At 40.8% G+C, this 23,156-nt stretch overlaps 1 protein-coding gene and 1 long non-coding RNA gene across 2 annotated transcripts; both read left to right on the top strand.

The window, feature by feature from the left end:
* The first annotated feature begins 780 nt into the window (after positions 1 to 780).
* On the top strand, positions 781 to 5,384 carry LOC142601400 (uncharacterized). The gene is made up of 4 exons (XR_012834970.1): positions 781 to 832; positions 2,719 to 2,872; positions 4,310 to 4,397; positions 5,369 to 5,384. It is a non-coding gene; the product is annotated as an uncharacterized LOC142601400 (long non-coding RNA).
* A 5,437-nt stretch (positions 5,385 to 10,821) lies between these two features.
* LOC142601161 (ATPase family AAA domain-containing protein 2-like) lies at positions 10,822 to 20,581 on the top strand. Its single transcript, XM_075749718.1, has 11 exons — positions 10,822 to 10,942; positions 11,114 to 11,229; positions 12,528 to 12,702; positions 13,325 to 13,413; positions 13,761 to 13,920; positions 15,460 to 15,550; positions 15,980 to 16,294; positions 17,593 to 17,719; positions 18,335 to 18,518; positions 20,127 to 20,312; positions 20,552 to 20,581. Exons 1-11 carry the CDS (start codon positions 10,889 to 10,891, stop codon positions 20,579 to 20,581), a joined length of 1,527 nt encoding a protein of 508 aa, XP_075605833.1. The 5' UTR covers positions 10,822 to 10,888.
* Positions 20,582 to 23,156: the final 2,575 nt, after the last annotated feature.

Here is a 23,156-nt window from a genome sequence, read left to right as displayed (position 1 = left end):
TTAGTTGCACCTCTGTTGAATCAGGAGTGTTACAGAATAAACTTGCCTAAAGGAGGCAGAAGTTCCTTCTTAACTCAATATATGTGGTTCAGATAAATACATTCTTATTTCCTTTTTTTTTTCCCTAGGAATTTTCCTCTGGCAAAATGGAATGTTTCAATGGACACTCTCTAAGATCAATGCGAAAAAACATGCTGCCCTGTTCAGACCCTAGCTTTGACAAAAACATGGAAATATTAAGTGAAAATTTTGATCGAAGAGACTTTACAAGGTATTGTATTTCTAGGTGTTCAATCTCCGTTCAAGTTAGAGAAAGAAAAGTGAAAACATGCACGAGTCACATCACGATACACCTACAGCTAAAAATCTGCAGAAGGATAGGATTATGTTAATATCAGTGCCAGTATCTTAGAACTAGAATCCATCTTCTTAGTACAAGTCTTCTGCTTGTATAAAAAGCATGTATCTGTTCCCAACTCCTTTGAGATCTCTCCTCCGCTTTGATTACTGAGATGTTATTTGTGCTGTTGAGACTTCAAGGTTAGCAGGTTAGGAAATGTCTGTCCTTATAGAATTGTGCATATGCTATGCAGCAGACATCTGAATCCTTGTGGTCCGCAGGCTTTTTTTTGCATGATGTGGAGCACCGGATTGTAAACTTGGTGAAGTTCCCCAGTCTCGAGGGGGAACTATACAATGCAATACGATATGATATGCTATAATACAAAAATTCGAATACAACAATTCTTTTCTCCTTTTCTCTGTCATCTTTCTTAACGTAGGCAGTTGGCAAAGCCGAAATCAGACCCCAAAAAAGAAGAATATAAAGAAGGTGAGCAGTGATAATTCCTTAGGATTCCTTTTTAGCCTGGTTTCTGAGAAGGATTGTGGTTGGTCACTCTATTGAACTTGGCTCCAAAAACTTCTGAACTCATCAGCCACAATCAGCTGAAGTTGTGAGAATAGGTACCTCAAAGGCAGTGAATTTCCTATGAGTTGTATGAAGAGAGGTAGGTGCAAATAGGAGGATATGCTATTAATTCCTTGCAGGCTTGGGGAGAACGCAGTGTGAATCCCAGCCTGCTCTTAGGCACTAGAGAATCTGTTCCTTAGCTTGGGTTTCTTCATGACATGGATTTTCTGGAGCCTGCAGGACACAAATTGATTGAAAATCAATCGTTCTTGCAAATAGGAGGGAATATTGCAGTGTTATATGTGAGTTAAAAAGTAATTCAGCCATGAGAAGCACAAACCCACAGACATGAGGAAGGTGTGACTGAAGTTCAGCGATTTACCTTGGAACCGAATTGCGGTGCAGAGTACACAAACAGGCTCGGTGCCGTGAAGCTGCTTGCTGGCAGCTGGGAAAATCTGTTATTTGCAGGCAGCGTCCTGCCAGCCGCAGGCTGAACACAGGAAGGGGCCTGAAATGCACTTTGTCTGTAGTAATTCAGGTTCTAATTGTGCACTACTTGCTCATTGACCTCTCTTAATTATTTTAATGACAGTGTGTGGTGGCTTGACCCTGGCTGGAGGGCAGGTGCCCACCAAAGCCGCTCTATCGTTGTCCATCCTCAGCTGGATGAATATAATGAAAGGCTTGTGGGTTGAGATGAGGACAGGGAGAGATCACTCACCAATTACCCTCATGGGCAAAACAGACTCAACTCGGGAAAATTAATTTATTACCAATCAAATCAGTGTTGAGTAAGGAGAAATAAACCCAAATCTTAAAACACCTTCCCCCCACAACACCCCCGCCTTCTTCCCAGGCTCAATTTCACTCCTGATTTCTCTCCCTCCTTTCCCCCCACCAGCGGCACAGGGGGACAGGGAACGGGGGGTGTGATCAGTTCCTCACGTGTCTCTGCCACTCCTTCCTCCTTAGAGGGAGTACTCCTCACACTCTTCCCCTGATCCAGCGTGGGGGCCCTCCCATGGGAGACAGTCCTCCACCAACGTCTCCAACGCGAGGCCTTCCCACGGGACACAGTCCTTCACGAACTGCTCCAGCGCGGGTCCCTTCCCCGGGGTGCAGTCCTTCAGGAACAGACAGCTCCAGCGTGGGTCCCCCTGTAGCCCTGCCCCGCTACCCAAACTTTGCCATGCAAACCCAGGACATAGTGCAAGTAACGAACCTGTGGCAAAGGATGCTGCATGGCAAATACTGGGCAGATCTTTTTCTAAAGCAGCAAGGGTTTGAGCTCTTTGATATTTGGGAGTTTATCTGGAGACATTTCTTATCTTCTAGAGCTTTTGTGTCATGATGCAGAAAATGAAAGCGACGTATGCTTAAACAGTGTCCTAAAACTAGACATCTTAAGAAGAGACTTCCCACATAAACATTTTTAAAAAAACCAAACTATCAGATACAATTTTACATGAATGGAGTGAAAACCCCTTAGAGAGACGTATTTGTTGTTTTCACTTTTCCAGGAAGAAGTAACTGGAATAAACTTGCCTCCTGCATGAAACAAAAACTGCGTGTTTGTTTTCATCAGATTGGCTTTCTAGACTAATAAAAAGTTGCTATACAAGTCATGCTTTTAACAGAAGTCATTTAAGTTGAATGCTCTGGTCGTGACAATATCTTCTAATTCAGTATTTAAAGAAAAAATCCACGGCAGATTTTTTTTTACATTTTACCAGAATAACGGTGAAATAAAGGGAATAACATATCTTCTGTCTCAAAATATCTCATATATGAACGTAGTTTAGTCAACAGAACACTGAAGACTAGAGCTGATGCAAAAGCTGCAGAACAAGTCCATGAAGAAAATGGGGATTTGGAGGTCCGCCGAAGCTGCAGGCTTTGACAAAGCCATTACACCACTACAAATCAATCTGTTTGATTTGACAAACTTACAACAAAGTGAGTGAGATTTTTGTCATCAGCTTGCAAAGCTACTAAAATGAGCCTTACTAGCAAGCCTTTGTGCATAATATCAGCTAGCAACTTTCTCCTCCTTTGGACAACAGAAAAAGGCATTACTGTTCCTGGTAGCGAGAGCTAAATGTATTCAGTGGTTAGGCTGAGACTACATATAGGCTGTGGCCTTGTGATAACTGCTGGGCTCAGGTGCCCTCCACCGTAGAGTCCCACCAGGGTCGCACGGCTCGGAACTTGCAGGATGCTGTTAGCAACTGCTGCTAACATTCCATTTCCGTTGGTCAGGTAGGGTGTCCTCCTCTGCCTCTTCCTCTGCCTCTGCCTCTGCCCCTGCCCGTATGTCCTGTAATTATTGTTAATACACTGATTTAGGTAACGTGTGGGGCCTTTGTCCTTCGCAGCCAAGCTGTTTAACCTGAGTCTTTTGGAAAGCGATGCTTGTGGCTGTTTAAGAACTCCAGGCTGGAGAGCGTGTGTGTGTATGAGGATGTGTTTGGAAAGTGCTTCACGTGTAAAGAGTTTGGGCACAGCCAATGTTTAAAATGGCCCCTGGTGTCTTCATTTTGTGATTGCCAGTTGCAGAGAGATCTTTGTCCTAGAGCATCTTCTCTGTACGGGCTGGGTGGGTTTATGTGTTGTCTTGTGAACCAAAACAATCACTTTACGGTGTGACTTTCAGTAGATTTAACTTGCCCTCTAAATCAATTTTCTTAGCATCGGAAGCGCCTTCATTTTTAATTAACTTTTCTTCCATGCTTAGGAATATTTGTGTAATGCTCGGTTGAGTTGAGATACTGAGGAAAGTTGGATACGGCCAAAGTGAAGTCGTCCTAGTGTTTCTGCCTGTCTGTCCATGGCTTAATGACCTTTGTGAAGCCCAAATTGACATTGTTTTCTGAAAAGTTGGTGAACTGTAACAGGAGTGGGACGGGGTTTTTTCCAGCATATATAGTCATGGGAAATCAACACGAAACTTAAATTACAGTTAAGAGAAGCAGCAGCAACCTGTTGTCTGAGGAAGGCTGTGAACTAAACATGACTTAATGCTATCATGCAGAGCAACTTAAGCGCTATTAAAAACTGCTATAATTTCTTTCTGTTATTTTGCTATGATCTTCAGAATTCTTTTTTCCTACTAAATTAGATTCTTTTTTTTTTTTTTGACCGTGTTCAGTGAGAGGGGAAAGTAAACCTGAAAACAGTGTCTGCAACTCCTCAATCGCTTGTTCTTAACTCTCTCTATAAAAAAGTAAACATTTGACCTGATTTTTAAGTAGTGTTAAAAAACTTGGTTAAGTGTCAATGCCTCTTACTTTGTGCATACTATATTAAAATGTCATGCTGATTATGTCTACTGTTTTAAACATTTTTGTTTGTACTTGCCTATCTTTGTTCTTACATGTCAACTTTTTGTCGTAGTACTGCAGAAGCAGTCTGGCAAAAAATGGATGACATGGAGAAGATGCGTAGACGGCGAATGATGGAAGACCTCGGGGTGTTCCACGATGTAGGAGATACTAATCTATTTTACCATTTCTGTATAAGTAGTGTATTCCACATAGGGAAATGATTTAGTTGTGATTTTAATTTACCTGAAATAACTTATTCCAAAGAATAGTGTAGTCTCAAATAACATTTGGTTTTGCTCTCTAATTATAATTTAACATCTTACTGTGATGGTCACGCTACAGATACACTCTAAGGGTGGGTGGAGGAAAAATCTTCAGAAGACATGACAAAGCAGTAATATGCTGAAATACATGTCTTATACTACACTTTCTGAATGGCCTTATGATTTTTGAATGGAGGCTGTTTACAAACAGCTGTTTCAGGGCTTGGGTTTTCACTTCAAATCTTACTAAAAATGGAATTCGTTGGCGTCTGATGTATCTATGTTTGGTTTTGTGCCAGCCTTGCCTGTGAGCTTAAGGAGTCCTCTGTCCCTAGATGAACTCAAGTTAAAATTCTATACAGCAATCATATTTCCTCTTAGTTTTGCTCAATAAATTAAGTTCTACTGTCCTTTTGAATGACAGGCACTTCATTTTTTAAACATCGTCATAGCCTGCTTTCATAGGTTTTTGCTTAGATCTAAATTACTTTTGTTTTTTGTAATGAAACCAGAATTGTCCATAGTACTTTGTACATCATGTCTCAAATGCCCATATGTGGGTTTTGGTTTTTTTATCTGCTAGAAATGGCTTTTTCCTGGGTTCTTGGATTATTAACCTGTGATTAATTGATACACTTGGGTTTGTATTTAAGTATTTAACTATCACATGTACAAACCCCTGTTTTAGAGCAGAAATTCTTGTTATTAATCCTGGGTGCCAGAAGGATGTTCCTGTTCTCCTGTACCTTAATTTAATCTTTTGTGTACATGGAGTGCTTTGATAATGTTACTGTATAGGCACTAAATATGCCCATGTCAGGTTTTCTGCATGTTTGTGACTGATCCTTCTTGTTTCTTTTCTTTAGGAGAACCTTGATATGTCTGCACAAGGAAGGAAAGAAATCCAAAGAGCTGACAAAGAAATAGCTGATCATCAAGGTGGCATTCTAGGTTAGTTCTGGTTTAATTTTTTTTTACTATGCTCTAGCCAAGAGCCTTGTCTTAAACAATTGAGATGAGCTGAAGTACTGAGTATTTTTCTTCTATTAAAAAAATCTGTGTTGCTATTGACATTACAAGCCATAGTCACGGACTCTAGAGCTGCACTGTAGTGAGCTCAGAACAGGTATTCGGAGGAAAAAAAAAATCGGTGCTTTTCCAAAATGCTGACCAGATAAAAGGCAACAGGTGTCTGTGGACAGGTGGGAATAGAGAGAAACGGACAGTATTCCTCAGAATGAGAAAGAGTGATCTTGCTGCAGCAGGAGCACGACAGTTTTCACGGTTTTGAGCAGCGCAGCGAGAATTTTCAGGAAGGCAGGCAGGCAGGCTGCCAGATGCGTATGGAAAGCTCCTCCAGAGTGTGACGATCAGCAGGGGAGAAGCTAGTGGTGTTCATTTTTGTGTTTAGCAGGTAGTCGGTGGAAGCTGCTGTCTGGGCCTGTAATTAGGAGCTGTCATCCCGGTACTCAGTGGGAAGTAACATGAGCAATAAGGTGAAATTGTAAAAGGCCATATGAACTTTATGTTTGAAGTGAGGGGGAAAAACCTCTAAGGTTTTAAGGAGAAGGACAGTTGTGATTAAGGCAGTCAGTCCAACAATCCTTGTAGGAGATTTCTGGATGGAACAGAATGGGGCGAGACTGTACTTAAGGATAGAAAAGGATGTGGCAGTAGTTGAGCTGATCAGTGTTAGGTTTTGTGACAGACCTCCTCTGCACACTCGCTCAGAGAGACAGTGGCAGGAGGGGGAGCCCACAGAACACCCTGCCGGGCTACTCCCAAGGCCATCAGTCCATCAAAGCCCTGTCTGCACAAGCCCGGAGGAGCGTGTGGGTGTGCAATGGCAGACACCCAGATCCAAGCGAGGAGGAACAGCCACCTTGTCTGGGCCTCTCCCAGGGCTGTGCGTCCCATCAGAGCCCTCAGCCCCAGCAGCCGGGTGGGAAACCTATCTGGAGGATTCATCGGGGGCAGCTCTGCATATCACCTTTCGGACTAGGGGGTTCCTGCCCAGCAGTGGGGCATTTTGTGGGATGCAGGGGAAAAGCAGTTCACCCAGGACTGAAGGGATCTTAAGGGCAGGAACACGGGAGGCGTTCAGGTGATTTTGGGAGGAACAAGAGTAGGAAAATAGAGGGGCAAGGGGATAAAACGGGCCAGTCACATGTCAATAGTTTGCTGGTCAGTACTGCCTGTGCCCTGCGTCTGGTCACCTGCCTGACCATCAGACTATCAGAACTTGAATGAGAGATGATTTATGCAATCTCCAGTGCGGGCGTTATCTTGTATGTGTTACGCAGCCTGTGTACGACTTAATGACTGGCAATGGAGACCTACAAAAAGGTTCAAGCTAGATGTCCAGGTGTTAATGAGCACTGGGGTGATCTTGTTCCTACCCAGGATCAGGCCAGCGAACAGTCCGTGGCCTGGTTTTCGGCCTGTTGTTCAGCCTGTCATTAGTTCAGACCTAGCCTGTGGCTCCCAGGTGCGTACCTCGGTGCCCAGACCTCCTGGTAGAGCAGTGAGAAAACACCTGGAGCCACGGCAGGAGTCCAGCGAGAGGCTGACCTAAAGAAGCCAAGGTAGAGCAAGGCATTAACAAAAGGAAACGACCAAGTGTGCCGAGGACATTTGACTGGTAAGGGAGGACAGCTGACTCATTTGGAGATCTAGTTAGGAGAATATCAAGTCAAGGCTTTAATAAGAGCAGCTTTAATCCAAGGTATGGGCAGTCTAGAGGGAGGAACTGTATGGCTTGGTTCAAGTGTGTGGATCTCGAGGTGTTGGGCAGGAGAGACTTGTAGAAAAAAGTAATTCTAAATAGTATGTTGAAAGGGAAATAAGAGTATGGGGCAGTTCCTTTGTGATCAAAGTGATAACTCTGGAATTCTAAATTGGGAAAAAACTAAAATATACTTTTAGAATGAAAAGCGGGCCAAGAAGGAGTGAGGAAAGTGTGTTAGTGTAAAGAAAGTGAGTGGAACAAGGGGAAGGACTAGAGGAGCAGAAAAGCTCATGCCTTTGTGACAGGAGTGTTGGAGAACCACGGACTGGGCAGAGTAGTGATGCCAAAATAATTTGTCACTTTTCCATGTGCTGTCTAGGTATCTTGTGTAACTTATCTTGCATTCAGAAAGCAGTGCGACATTTTAGGGGGAAGAAATAAAGCTTCGTGCTTTCCAAGGAGTCAAATGTACTTAATTTTAGGGAGCAGGGAGGTGAACAGAGCGTGTACATTCCTCACCCGGTGTGTAGCTATTAATGTGAGAGGGTGTTATTAGGAACCTGCTAGGTAATTATACTCTGGTTTTTGCATTCTTACCATCTTTCATGAAAAAACATCAAGTTACTTTGCAGAAGCTAGTGGCATAAACTGTATGCATTTGACATTCTTTTCTGATTGGGGCAGTTCAAACCTGTGACTTGCCCATTATTGCTCACGTAATCTGTGGCAGAGCTAGGGCTTGGAGCTAGATTACCGTGCTTAGTCTTAGCACTATAGAATATGAAAAACATTTCCTTGAAACACTTTCCCACAATAACAAGAAATGACTTTCTGAAATAGCGGTTTTCATGGGAGCTGCATCTTAGCTAAGCAAGATGACAGAATTGGTGTTAGTAAGACTGATGAGAAGTCACCCAGCAACTTCAGCGAGCACAGAACAGTGTATCTATATGTACGCTCCTCTGTGTTTTGTAATTTCTGGAATGTCTCTTGCATAAATTGGTCGTCAGGTTTTGCAAGTTTTCAGCTCTGTCGTCATTAACATGAAGGTACTAGTAAAACCTATAGGCACCTGTGGAGTCCATTTTGAATTTAGTATCATTTGCAACAGTACTTAAACAGTGTAACGTTATGTCAATGTACAGCAGGTTTGTCAGAAGAAAGTGAAGAGAAAGAGCATGATGATGGTGCAGACACTCGAAAGCGTTATGACTTTCGACAGAGGAAAACTGTTGAGCGCTATCAAGCTCCATTGGAAAGTAGGTTATATGCACAGTTTCTCTTAAGAGCTAATTCCTTGCATAGAAGTTTGGGTTTTTTAATGAAATATATGCACACTCAACTTCTATTTAAATTTCTTACCATCATTCTGCAAGTAAATTTTATTAAATGCATGTATCCTGTGCACCTTATATTCCTTTGCCATTTGGCATACTTGTTGTTGTTTTTCAATTAAAAAATGGCCTGTGTATCCTTGAAAGAATAGTAATTAAGCAGACTTGATAATCCTACTCTTGTGGCTTTCAGTTCTCCTTAAAACACAAGTGTGTGTTTTTTCCCTTCTACTGTGCACTGATTTGAAAAAAAAAAAATAAAAAAATTCCCCCCCCCCCAAATCACTTGAAACTTCCCCTGAAATTTTCTACCTCCTTCACTATCCTGCTTTCTCTTAAACTTGTTTGTAACATTATTCTAAATTCTTTGCTTTCAACAGAACCAAGACAACGTCAGAGAAATTTTTCGGGCCGGTCTTCCCCTGTCAGACAGAGATACTCATTTAGCAGTGCTCAGTCAGCAGGCTCTGGCTGCAAAAGAACTAACAGGTTGGTATATGGTTAGTGATAGCTCTTACTTCTCAATAGTGCTGTTGCTCACATTACTGAATAACGCTTTCAAGGGTGTTTGGATTGGTGGTAATTACAGAGTAATAGTGTGATTATTGCTGTGGTAGTCCGAGGGTATAAAGAAAACAAATATTGAGAGTGTCAACTGCACTTTTTGTTAGCCATTAGGTATTTTAAAATGCAGTACTGGTGGTCACTGATAAGGTAATTACGGAGGTTGTGCTGAGATTAGGTAGCTGCAATTCTTTTGTTCTTGAACTGAAGCCAGAATCTCTCTCTGAAAATCTGAGACTAATCTTGAAGAATACCAATATTTTCTTAAAACTGAAGATAATTTAGGTAGAGGGAGAACCTGTACGGAAGTTTTAATGGATTTGTTGTGGGTTTTTTTTTTTTAATCAGTCAAATACTGATTCTGGTTTCTCTTTGAAATCAGTTAATGTTTCTGTATGAAACTGTCCTTAAACAAGAAAAATGCTAAATGAAATTATAAATTATGAATTACAGCAGTAATGACAAGGAGGTTTTGGCTCCTGAAAGCAGTTAGAGCATGCAGAATGCTGTCTCTTGCTAGATATGAGCACTTTGTTCAGCATCTTTGAAAGCAGACAGTTATGGAAGGAAGGGTTTTTGAAGCCAAATTTGTAAACAAGTTTAAAAGGTTTATGTTTCACAGAGTGGATATATAATGCTAAGGGAAACTCCATTTATGTGGGTGTGAGAGAGAGAGATTGGACAAAATGAGTAATTTATTTCTGAAACTTCTTTACAAAACAGTTAAACATTTTACCTTCCTAGAGAAAGATTAAATTTTACTGTCAGAAGGGAAATCATGTAATAGACTTTGAAATCAGATTCAAAAGGAGTAGAATGATCTGGAAACTTAATAGATCTCAAAGTAAATTCTGAGATAGAATTCACTTAAATTTTGATACTCTTTAGTGTGTACTTTAATGTTTTACTTGTTTGTTTAAATGTTTGCAGACGGAGACACGCAGTCCACAACAGTGATTCCACATCCTCTTCATCCTCATCTGAGGATGAAGAGCGTTTTGAGAGGCGTAGGAAGCGCAGCCGTAACAGGAATTCTAGAAGGTTAATGAAACTGGAGAATAGGGGAGGGAGAAATCTCTTTGGGAGGAGTTTGCATCTGCCTGACTGTGAAGTGTTATCCACTTCATCTTCGTACAGTTTCTAAAAACTATTTTAATAACAATCAAATAAATAAGTTTTCAGCCCAACGTCTCTCAGACACGTGTGTCTTCTGGCACATGGATCCCAAAGTCCTTGGGAAGGACCAGCAGTAGTGGCCAGCCTTTATAATGTTAATCCACACTGAAATAAGTATCCCCTTGGGCTGTAAGTCTTTGAACGTAGAAGCCAAAAAATCTTTGAAAGATGTCAGTGTGTTTTGGGGAGTTCTTCCGTCACACAAATCAAGGTCAGGTCACGGTCTCCACGTACGGAGTAAGTTGGTTGAAGCTTGCATTCATCTGTATGCTGTGTGGTCTGGCATGGATATTTAGAAGTGCTACGAGCGATTAAAATAATTAACTCAGTTTAATGTCTGGAGTGACCCTTTTCCTTTTTTTACTCCTGGGCATTAAATGTAAACCAATCTGAACAAATACTTAATTATTTAGGAAGTTTATCTCCTTTAGAAGGTCTTCTGCGTTCACTTGCCATCATTATAAAAGCAAAAATCTAGCTGCATCCCAAGTTAGAAAGTGCCTTTCTCTTTCTCCTTAATTCAAATCAGGTGTCTTCCACTAAACTTTCGAAAAGATGAGTTAAAGGGAATTCACAAGGATCGCATGAAAATTGGAGCAACTCTGGCTGATGTTGATCCAATGCAAATAGATTGTTCAGTAAGTAATTTTAGTTCATTGTGTCCGTGAGATGTTTCCAGTGTTTCTGAAAGCTTTCAATAACGTGCTGTCTACAACTACCTTGGTTTACAGTTTTCCCTCAAGCAATCTGAACATTGCCCAGAACATTTCTTTCACATATAAAACGTGTTCTGTTGAATTTATTTTTAGGTGCGATTTGATGGTGTGGGTGGTCTTTCTGACCACATTTCAGCTTTAAAAGAGATGGTGGTTTTTCCACTGCTTTACCCAGAAGTCTTTGAGAGATTCAAAATTCAACCTCCAAGGTAACAGATATTCTTTAAAACTATAAATTCTAATTCACCCATTTTCAGGAGAATATTCAACTGAGGTATCAACATGTTTCCATGCTTCAGGAATTTTCAGCATGAATTTTCAGCAATGTCGATGGGGCTTTTTGGCAGTAGTAAAAAGCAATTTCTTGAAAATGGATAGAATCCAGAATATATGTAGGTTCAAAGATGTACTGTGTGGTGAGAGTATACTTTAAAAGTGTCTTGCCTTTAAAAGGTGGGGCTGAGTCATTTTTGTTTTGAGTTCTATGTCCACGCCAGCTTGATTAGTTTATAAGCAAGAAGGAGTCATCTACTGGTAGTCAACTGTAATTTGTTGCTTGGAAGTCCAGTTGTCTCTCCCACCAACTGTCTTTTTGTTCAAGTGATCAAGTATACATTTTAGAATTGACAGGACTTGCAACTAGAACCTTGCAGTGTTTGTTGTGCGTGGGCTACAATAAGAATCTGTCCACTTTTTACACAGCTCAAGTAGTTCTGCATTAGGAAATTATTAGAGATTTAAGTGTTAGCTTTATATAGTCTTGATCAGCAGAGTTCAATTATGGTATAGTGAAATATGACTTTAAAGTCGTTGCTTTCAGTAACTTTAAAAGTATTACAAATAATGAAAAGAAAATATTCCAGTGGTTTTGCTTCTTTATTCATTGAAATCCTTCTGGAAACAGCAGTGTATTGGCTTTTCTAGTTGATGGCTGTATTTATCTGGAAATGCAGAATACTCTCCCAGGTTTAGACTTCCACCTCCTTTATCATCAGCAATGGATGGCCTGGGAGACCAAATCCAGTAGCTGAAAGGTTTTAAGGGAGAATGAAATGCTTTACTAGCAAATCTTGCCTTTTGTGAAAACAAGCATTTATATGCAGCGTGTCATAAGTTAGCCAAGTCTCAGATTCTGCGCTGAAGTTTGTTCTGGTTTGGCTCCACTCTGCTGTAACCACCCCTGTTAGTTTGTCAGCAGTTTTGGAAGCGTCCTTCTGGGACACTAAGATCTTTTCTCAAGGTTTGTACGTCTCCATTATCCTCTTTATTTGCTGCGTTTACTGCCTCGTTGAATTGCGTAGGAACACAAAACTTCCATCTCTTTTCACTTTTCTCACACTTCAGCTGTTACTGCGATCTTATACACGAAGCGTTTTGGTTAGGAGAGAAGAGGTGTGTGGTTTAGGGATGAGGATTGTCATAGATACTTTTCCATCATATATGAATCTTTTTTCTTTTTCTTTCTTTCTTTCTTTCTTTCTTTCTTTTTTTTTTTTTTTAATTGCAGAGGCTGTCTATTCTATGGTCCGCCAGGGACTGGAAAGACACTGGTTGCTCGTGCGCTTGCTAACGAATGTAGCCAAGGTGAGAGGAGAATAGCCTTTTTTATGCGAAAAGGTGCCGACTGCCTGAGTAAATGGGCGGGGGAATCGGAACGACAGCTTCGTTTATTATTTGATCAGGTAAGGTTGAAACGTGCTGTGTGTTCTGTCCGAGTGGTAACTGTAATTTTCTGTGGTCAGTATTTTTAAGAGCAACTCACTCCTTAATAATAATAAAACTCCTTAATTAATAAAACGAGAAAACCTCGCAAAGCAAACCCCTGCTACCCACCTCAAAAAAACCCCACCAAAACCCCCAAAAAACCATCAACCAAAAAACCCCGCCAAACCCAAACCAAAACAGCCACAAAAAGGGTTTCAAGAGGCAAGAGATGGATGGTGGCTTTAGATCAGAGGGAAACAGATGCAGGCTGAAGGCATAGTCATTGAAATTCTTAATGGAAGCTTGCTTTCAGAACCTGTAATTGAATTAAGTCTCGGCTCTGTTCTCGGGCGGTTGCCAAATAGCTGTAAAAACTACTGCTATGATTTGTTTCCTGTCACCCGGTCTCAGTGGCTTGACACAAGCTGCTGTCTTCTGTTACTCGTGCCCCTCACTCCATGAGCTCAATTAGTAGAGATCCCTGATGCCAGTCTGAAAAATCTAGTTCCAGGGACTGTCCAACCAAAACATTGTTAATGCATTTTCTCTTTAAAAGAGTGCTGGTTTACTTATGTCAATATTCCTCTGTTTTCATTCTAGGCCTACCAGATGCGACCTTCAATTATTTTCTTTGATGAGATAGACGGTCTTGCTCCTGTGCGGTCCAGTGAACAAGACCAAATTCATAGGTAGTACATTTGTTGTATCTACATAGAAGCTGCTTGATCTTTGTGAGAAGACCACCACAGCCCGTTTAACTTTATGTGATACATGAATTTATCCTGAAAACTAGTAATTCGATGCTACTAAACTTCAGATGATTTTTAAACAATAATTGAAAGCAATTCACTCAGCTTGATATCAGCACAAGGCCTGTGTTAGCTTATTGGGTTTTTTATGTCCTAAATGAAGTCTTTGGCTAATCAGCATCTCATCCAGAAAAGCTTGTCCTTTTTGAGTGATCATTGCAGGAGATTGTGTAGAATGTAACAAAATTTCCTAAACCAGTGAATGACAATTATATTTTTTCTGTTAGCTCTATTGTGTCAACTCTTCTGGCCCTTATGGATGGCTTAGACAGCAGAGGAGAGATTGTGGTCATTGGAGCCACCAACAGGCTGGATTCTATAGATCCTGCTTTACGAAGACCCGGCCGCTTTGATCGAGAGTTCCTCTTCAGCTTGCCAAATCAAGAGGTCAGAACTTAAACTCAACCTTAATGCTCATGTGACAAAGTCCCTCTTTATAACACAACCACGTAACAATGCAGTATTACAGAGCAGTTAAAGTCAGAACCAGTGTTGGACAACTTGGACAAAAGAGAGACTGTGGAGGGCAGATCCGGTACTGAATATATACACCATTAAGAGGATTTCCACAAGTAGTTAGTTCTGTAATTAGTTTTGGTTTCACTGTGACCAGCCAAGAAGATGGCATGCTGCTGCTAGTCACTGAAACATGTAAGAAAGAATGAATGCCTGAATTAGCTGTAAATTACTGCTATCTCATCTTGAAAATGAAAGAAATGGTGCGCGCACAAGAATTCCTTTTTGCAAACAAAAACTTTTCTCAAGGCTGGTTTTGGAGCGACTTAATTTTTTTTCATTCCCAAATCTGTCCATGTTTGCAGACTTACTTAATCCACTTAGACACTTTCATCCTGAAGTGGTCTTGCTCTCAGTTCTTGGTTTATGAATGGACAGCGGATGTACCTGTGCTGGATTGTTCCCAGGCTGCGTATCCTGGGAGGGAAGTATTTTGGGATCTGACATTCTTACTGGTAACTTACTATTGGACAAAGATGTGAGGTACGCTGGACAGGTGTGGGGCTTGGGAAGCTTCTAGTGCAGTGGCGATAGCTAAGCAATGAAAAAGTAGGTGTATAGCAACCAAAAAATATGGGGAGGAAGAGAGTGTGGAACCCTGGTTTTGTGTGTTTTAATTTGGCTATCATGGATATTTCTTTCATTAGCACTTTCTGGAAAAAAGGATAAAATGCTTGTTGGATTGAAGGCTAGTAAAAGTGCACTAAACAGCATCTTTAACAGAAACATTTGTCTCCAGTTTTTATCTGCTTTCAGGAACAGGAGAGGAGGTGCCGTGAAACACATGCAATCTATGATTCCCTACTGTGGAAGAAGTCTAGAACTCTGCCATAAATAAACTGTGTACCAGGGAGTACTTAAATAAAAGATCTTGCTAAGATCGGAGATGAAGATAGGCAACGTTTGACATTTTCTGCATCAGTGACAGTAGTTGGAGTCATAATTATTGTTTGCCTTTGTAGTAATTGTAGCAACTTGAAACGTAGTGCTAGGACTGTTTTCCTTGAATGAACTGGCAGCAAAGCAAATTTGATGAACTAATGAGGCTGCCACCTGAAATTTTGCTAAATTCCTGAGAGTTTTCTTTGATGAAAAAATCTCTGCAGGTAAGTTTTTACTACAATTTTTTCCTCAGGATCTTCAGGCCTCATACTTGTGGAAACTTACTTTTTATGGAAGCCTTTTATTTCACTGCACGCCCTCGCAGAGAGTAATGTGACAAATTGAGAATGATGAAATTTCCTGCTTGAAAAAGCAGAGAGCGTATTAATCGAACTGTAAAATACTTAAAAGTTTAGCAGACAAACCAAGGATTTGTATTAATGTGAGGGTTTGGGGGGTTTTGTGTTGCTTTGGGGTTTTTGCAGAGAAAACTTTGGACAAACTAAAATGCGACCATTTTATTTCCAGGCTAGAAAAGAGATTTTCAAGATTCACACACGAGATTGGACCCCTAAGCCATTGGACATGTTCCTTGAAGAGCTAGCTGAAAAATGTGTTGGTAAGTTTGAAAATACAGTGAGTTACTGCGTGTGACTGAGTCCGAAGGAATCTGAGCTTGTAGCAGGCAGTACTCGAGCTCTTGCACCTTGCTGCAGAGTGAGGCGGCTGGCACGCCGTGGGAGCAAACAAAGTCAGGTGCTTCTTTTCTTTTAATTTTCTTTTTGTCTCTCAGAATGTTGAATGGGTTTGGGGCATCTTCCTGGGGAGCACAGTTTTGATTAGGAGGCTGCTTAATAAGTGCAGGATATCAGGCTGCGAGCCACGTAAGAAAGCCTCTCTGCAGTGCAGTAACTCTTTACGTTCTCTCTTAAACTGTTAATTTTTGGCCGCATACAAAGCCTTTCAGTGTTGCACTTTGGAAACCTTGCCCTTGACTTCTGTGTTGCCTGAGACTGATGTAACATTTGATTCTTGTTTTGTTTGCTAGGGTACTGTGGTGCTGATATTAAATCCTTATGTGCTGAAGCTGCCCTCTGTGCTTTGCGCCGCCGCTATCCTCAGATATACAAAAGTAGCGAGAAACTGCAGATAGATGTTGCTTCTATTAGAATAACAGCAAAGGATTTTGCCATGGCTATGCAGAAGACTGTTCCAGCTTCACAGAGGGCTGTGGCTTCACCTGGGCGAGCGCTATCATCTGTTTCAAAACCACTGCTTGAAAACACGTTAGCAAGAATTTTACAAGCCTTGCAGAGAGTATTTCCCCACGCAGAGTTTGCACTCCAGAAGGACCAACAGCCAGGTATAACAATAACACTCACTACTTCAAAATTCGGTCAAAGCAAAAAATTCTCATTTGTGCAATCAACATACACAAACCTCTTGGCCATAAGGAGAGTAGAATTTTAGAATATGCATGTGCATGCTTTTATTTCAGGAACAGCGTGGATAGGTTTTATTCTGGATTCTAAACTGAAGTGCTGGACGGGAGCTGTGAATGACTCACAAGACGCAGTAGAGAACTATGCGTTCTCTACTACAGCACCCTGTTTCTGACCGTAGCTAACATCATATTCGTCATTTGTAGAGATGGATCTAAGGTTTAAAGTATGAGGCACCTCTTTCAAAATATTTAAATAGAGGGGAAAGAGGTATTTTTACATGAATGCTTCTAATTCCTGTCCCAAGAATGTCAGGACCGCAATGCAAGTATAAGTGGTTTAAGCTAAATACTGTTTTAGCTATTGTGATTTTTTTTTTAACCATAGTCTCTTAATTTAAATGTTTGTGGATCACACTGTACACTTGTACAGGAGATGAGAATGGTTTAGTAGTGTGTACTTTGGGACTTGGCTTAGCATACGTGAGCTCACACCCCTGACTGCGTCAGCCCTGATCAGGTTTACTCTGTCAGTTGGTGAGAGCAAAGAAATTGATAAACTCACTCCACTCTTGATTAATGGAAATCTGTTAATAGTTAGTTATGCTAATCTCTGGAGAACTATCCTACCAGGATTACTCCCAGTAGAGCCAGGAGACAGGTTAGCATTGGTAAAATAGAGGCAGAAATCCACCAACAAAACAAAAGCAGAGAGGCTAGGGGATTGGTAATTGCATCCCTTCTCTGTTGTCTGCCTTCCATTATCGACTCATTCGGGGATCTTGGAGGAGCCTTATTTCGCAGATGTCTTGGTCTGTATCTTCTGACTCACTAGTCCTACACAAATGGAAGTTTGTGGCCATCGCACTCACTTAATTCCCTCACTTCCAGTGTGGGAACCTGCCCCAGAAAGAAGTGGCCTTCCTGGGTTTTTCAGGTGTCTAGGAACCACCAGAGTTGTTCCTAATCATCTTTCTTCGAAGGAGAAAAAAACAAACCAAACAAACAACCTCCCAAGCACTTAGGACAGCTTTGTAGAGACTTGTGCAGTCTCCTTAGGTCTGTGGTAGGACGAACTCTTCAGAAAATAGCATTCAGTGTGTGCCCTCAAATGAAGAAATAGAAGAAAAGGCATTTCCAGCACTGATTTGAAGCTGTGTTAATGCGAGAGTGAGACATGGAGTATTCAGGGAAGTTCACAAACCTCTCTTGTCTTTCAGACAGTGTAAATCATGTTTTAAGAAATGATACAGTTGACAGCGATGAGGAATCGCCATCAATCTTTGAAGAGAAGCCAACTCATAAAATGCCCAGTAGAGAAAAGGAAAAATTCCTCAGTTTTAGCAGGTAAACGTTTATATTAATCTCTTGACATTTTCATGTGGAAGATGTAGAAGCCAACAGTTGCAAAAAGAGATTGCTGTTGGGTCAGTTATTTTTCTCCGTTTCTATCGCTATGCTGTCCAGAAAATGTGACCAGCTGAGTTTGGTTAGGTCTCTAAGATCTTTGACTTCAGCCAGTAAAGGTACAATGGTATTGTGGTGGAAAAAACAAACGCTCTTCACAAATGTCTTTCATGCTAGTAAAGCAAGATTACTAGGAAATTAATACACAATTCAAAGATGAAACAATTAGAATGACTGAATAAAATCTTGTACGTATGTAGCGTACTGCTGTAATTTAACTAATCCAATTGCGTCCTTCAGATACAGCTAATGTGATTTAAGAGCCATTACTTAAGCCAGCCAAACGAACAGCAGACATGCTGGGGCTTGGCAGGATTTCTTTGGGGAGCTATGGTACAAGTTTGTGAGAAAATGAGCTTTGATAGGCCTCCAGCTTATTATTTACTGGGACATGGAGAGGATTTACCAAAAAAAGAGGTTAGGAAAAAACCCTTTAACATCTGTGTGCCTATTCATCACTTCATTTTGAAACTTACTATCTTCTAATTGTTCTAGAAATGCTTATTACCAGCCAACATCTTGCAGGCCACGGTTCTTACTAGTTGGAGAGCCAGGATATGGGCAAGCTTCTCATTTGGCACCTGCAGTAATACATGCCCTGGAAAAGTTTCCAGTTTATGCGCTAGACCTACCTGTTTTGTTTGTTACCGCCACGTCACCGGAAGAAACGTGTGCACAGGTATCTTTTTTTCTTTTTAATCTCATAGGATTCATGAACTGTATATAAACTAGTAAAGCCAGCAAAATTCATTGTTAATAGAGGTGGCCTGGTTTGAATGTGCTGTTCGGTTTACTTCTGTCTGAAAACGCACGTTTCTTTTTAGACCATATAATACCGAGTAAGGATGTTGTACGTGGCCGTATTTTCTATTCCAAATTAAACAGTGAGGAATTTGCTAGCAGCTTGGGAAGCTGGGAGGTGCTGCTAATAAATCCCTCTTTATCGCAAGAAATCCTGCCCGTTTCGGTGGGATCCAGAAAGTTGTTTTCATTGCTGTTTACGAGACTGTGCTCTCGGTAGGTGGCTCTGCATCAGCCTGACTGCACGTCACGCACTTTTTGTAGCCTTTTTTATTAAATATAATAAAGAGGCAATCAAGGTTTTGGGGAAAAGAAGTGTTTCTTTTTTTACATATATACGTATGTGTGTGTGTGTGTGTGTGTGTATATATACACACAGCTTCCACTGCTGTAGTATATGCAGTAAAAGCATTAAAATTCATGGAAGGCTTACATTTGTACACCGGTATGTTTTTCTTAACTGGGAAAATTAAATCTAAGCAGATGTAGTGCTGTTTTCCTTTTTACTTTTAGGCAGGAAAGCCATTTTATTGTTTGGCATCACTGTATTAAAATAGTTTGACCTTTAGGTAGCAGCATTTGAGAGCTGGACAAGTAAGGACAGACACACTACATGACTGGATACTCATTTGTCACAGAAGAGGCACAATTCCTTTTTTGTTATGTCACGGTTGCTTCCGCGGTCGTATAACTACCGTGTCTAGTCACTGCCCAGATATACCACGTGCGCTTCCCATTTTGTGACAGGAACTCCCTGAATATTAATAATCTGAGAGGGTACACGGAGAAATTTGTCATGTGAAAGGGCCGTTGCCACTTCCCTCAGGCAGTAGGTGCACGCTCTCTTCTGCGATCGAGGTACCATCTGTAGGCGACGGCTTGCGGCCATCCAAAGCGTGTCATCGGGTCTGATGGATCCTTTGGTAATGAGAGGCTGTGCGTGATTTAGCTGTTCAGGCAGGCTGAAGACTGGTCACCTCTTATAAAACATACTTGAAATTTGGAATGGTAACCTGGCTTCTCTTACAGCATCAGCCCCCATCTTTTCACATAGCTCTGTCTGTCTTTGTTCAGACTGTGCTCCAGACTGACTTGGCTATGTGCCCGCTCTGAATTGAAGATGGTGTAGTCGGTCGTGTAGTTGCAGTCGGGTAGTGACTTACCCAGACTAATACATCTTGAAGAAGGGTTAGTCTTGTGTTTTCAGGCACAGCGCTACACCAGCTAAGTTGTGAGGCTCTTTAGGAGTTCCCTTACACCTAAGGAGTTTTGAAATCAGGTAGAGCTTCAGGTCTGTCTGCGTAGCAATGTCTATAGTTGAGTCAAACATTTTACCTTATTGTTAAGGAGTTGTTCTTTTGTTGGTTTGGGTTTGTGTTTTGGCTTCACGTACTCCTATTTCCTAAGATCGTTTGACTGATACGTAGTTATTTATTAGCCTATTCCACATGGTTTAGTTTTCTTATCCAAGCTTTCATTTCACCAGTTGATGCGAGAAGCTCAAAGAACAGCACCGAGTATCATTTATATCCCACATATCCATTTGTGGTGGGAGGCTGTTGGAGCTACACTGAAAGCTACTTTTACAACACTACTGCACAACATTCCAGCGTTTGCTCCAGTTTTGCTGCTTGCAACATCCGACGTGTGTCACGCAGATCTCCCAACAGAGGTATTTCTGTCGTTCCTTTTCTTACTTTTTTTATTCAATTGCTTGTTCAGTTATAAATCCTTTAAGCATTGGAGTACTTCAGCAAATGCATACTGCTATTACTCAGGCACCCTAACCAGGTCTCTTAAAATTTGCTTAGACAAAACAATGCCGAAAGCGTTTGTCTGAAGTGTTTTCTGAGTAAAGAGATTGACTTTGACGCAACTTTTTCCCCCTTCTCACACACTCATGCTTGTTAGACAGATGGATCCATTTACTTCAGACAATAAATCCAGTGACTTCAGGATGGTTGGGTATGTACTTAGTCAAGAATATATGGTGCTTGAAATGGAAATGGGAAAAATATATTTTTACTGAAAACTTTTTTACTGAAACTGAAAGATATTTTTACTGAAAAAGTATGGTGGTCACACTGTAACGATGGAATGTAATTTCATATTTAAATTCTTTAATAAAACTTTCAATTTCTTTGTTCATATAAGTGAAAGCTTTACAAATTAGAAAGCCAAGTTCCAACTTCTGTTTCGGGAACTTGGAAATGGATTTCTAGTTGTATTCCTTAACAAAATTCAGTAAGAGTACATGCTTAGCTTCCTAGACATCTGAGAGTGTGCATTAAAGGAGGATATTCAAAATGTGCATACGCTGCCCTGATTATTTTGTCTCAGTTACTGTGGGGGGCTTACCTAGATGTGTTTATCATCAACTGCTTTGGAAGGGCTTAACTTTCTCGAGGAGTTTTAATACTGTTAATAAAGTCCTTCTAAAGTAAGTATTGAAATTCCTTCCATAACTTTTGGTAGTAGAGACTGAAAAATGGAGTAAAACTTGGAAGTGTACAGCTTCAGACACCTCACTTCAATTAATTTAGCCAAAAAACCCCCCAAACACCTTACCAAAAAGCCCGCACTTGTCTGCTGAACCCTGCCTGTTCCCTCTCGGGATGCCACAGAGATTGAAACCAGCAAGGCAGGGAAATAGAAAATAAGCAGTCTTGGAGGTGGTGAATGTCCCCACTTGATCAGTGTATCATATGGTCCCTTCATTGAGCTTTAAATCTAGAGGTGTTCCTTAGAGGAGATATTTTAATCTGCCATGCTAACCTAGGAAAATGTAGAGTTTTAAGGACAAGAAGATAGCTTCTCACAGTTTGTCTTATTCGAGTGATCATTCGGTTTAATTTTGAAAGGTACTCATCTTTTTGGAATAGAGTATGACTTTGTGTGGCCTTATATCTGAAATATCTTTTCTCCTCATGCTTTAGATAAAAGAATTGTTTATGGATGATTATGAAGAAGTTTTCCAAATCCAGTTGCCTAATGAGGAAGAAAGAAGAATGTTTTTTGAGGACTTAATTCTAAATCAAGCTGCTAAACCTCCTGCATCAAAAAACAGTGCAGGTGAGGATGTTCTACTTAGAAAACTTTGCTAACTGTAAGTTAATAGCTATACAGTATTTGCTTTGGTGGTAATTTTCTAGCGATAATTTGTCATATGCTTGTATTTGAGTACCGTAAAAACAGGTTATTTAGGTGGTTCTTCTTCCTGAGGATTACACTAGGTAATTATTAGGTTTTAGCCTGAGGATTATTAGGTTTTAGCCTTCTGGAGTTCTGTTATTTCTGCAGTGTATCTCTAAAAGCAGCACACAGCGTTTCCTGCATAAGGATGCTGCCCCTCTAGTTACGCAGGCCAAACTCGTGGTTTTCTGCAGCTGCTGGTTTCTTGATTCTGCAGGTTGTTTTTCAAATGGTACCTAATTGCAAAACAATCGTTGGCCTTCTTTTATTGTATGAGTATCGTCCCAGTCATGAGCAGCGTAAGTTAAAAAGCTGTACTTCAAGCGGCATGGACCCAGAGTGCCATGCAGAATACAAGACTTAGGTCCTAATGTTTGCCATGTAAGACGTGTTTCCTAACCTTAATTATTTTGCAGTGTTACCGTGCAGTGCTGTAATGGCAATGTGACTGCATTTTTTTCCTGGTGTTACCCTGCCTTTTTCCTCTAGTGCTTTTTTGTGTGTCCAATTGTTACGGAGCGGTGACTTTTGCCAGAAAGTAAGTAAAAGTCAAGCGTTTCTCAGTGAAAAAATGGTAGAAATCCTGTCTCTGTCACCGCAGAAAGCGACTGTATTCCAGGTACAGGATACTTCACTGACACTGTATTCCAGATGAACAGAAATGCTGACTTTAAGAAACTTGTGTCGTTCCAGATTCGTGGGTACACCGTATGACTCGTGGGAGACATTCTCAGGTAGAAGAGCAACAGGTGATGTGTGTCGATAAAGCCGTGGAAATGCTCACACAGCCAGTGATTGTGGATTACTACGAGCTCAAAGTAAGTCTAATGTCAATTTTGTTAATACTGAAGTAGGACGTTGCCTTGCTACGTGTAAATTAAGTCAGTTAACCAATGCCAATTAAAACAATTGATGGGAAGGATATCAAGCTTGTGAAACAATTCAACCTGTAATGGACTATGACTGTTGTGTTGCCACACCTGGTGTAGGCTGCTGTTCTTGATTTTGGTTCTCTTCCTAATCTTTCATTTAAAAGGGCTTGTTGAATTTGAAAATAGCCCACTAACAGCCTGCTAGTACTGTTGGTTATTAATGTCTTAACAGTTTTTATGATGGATTTGGGGGTTTGGTTTTGGGTTTTGCATGGTTTCATTTATTAGGAACCTGAAAAGAACCTTCCTATCTAGCCGTGATGACTTGAAACCTGAAGTTAGGTTGACGTAAAGCTCATCGAGGATAAAATACTAATACCGACTTTTCTGAAATTCTTTCAAAATCCAGTGTGAGAATTTCACATTCATACAGTTACAGTGTTATAAGGCTT

Source organism: Balearica regulorum, chromosome 3 (genome assembly GCF_011004875.1).
Source record: "Balearica regulorum gibbericeps isolate bBalReg1 chromosome 3, bBalReg1.pri, whole genome shotgun sequence".
In the NCBI taxonomy this organism is placed as follows: Eukaryota; Metazoa; Chordata; class Aves; order Gruiformes; family Gruidae; genus Balearica; species Balearica regulorum.
Note: the sequence above shows the minus strand (reverse complement) of the source record. Positions and strands in the feature narration are given on the sequence as shown.

Excerpts from the sequence above, each read along its gene's own strand:
- LOC142601161 (XM_075749718.1), top strand. The coding sequence starts at position 10,889 with ATGAAAATTGGAGCAACTCTGGCTGATGTTGATCCAATGCAAATAGAT. Across the intron at positions 12,703-13,324 it reads TTCGTTTATTATTTGATCAG|GCCTACCAGATGCGACCTTC; the intron begins GTAAGGTTGAAA and ends TTTTCATTCTAG. Across the intron at positions 18,519-20,126 it reads CGGAAGAAACGTGTGCACAG|TTGATGCGAGAAGCTCAAAG; the intron begins GTATCTTTTTTT and ends TCATTTCACCAG.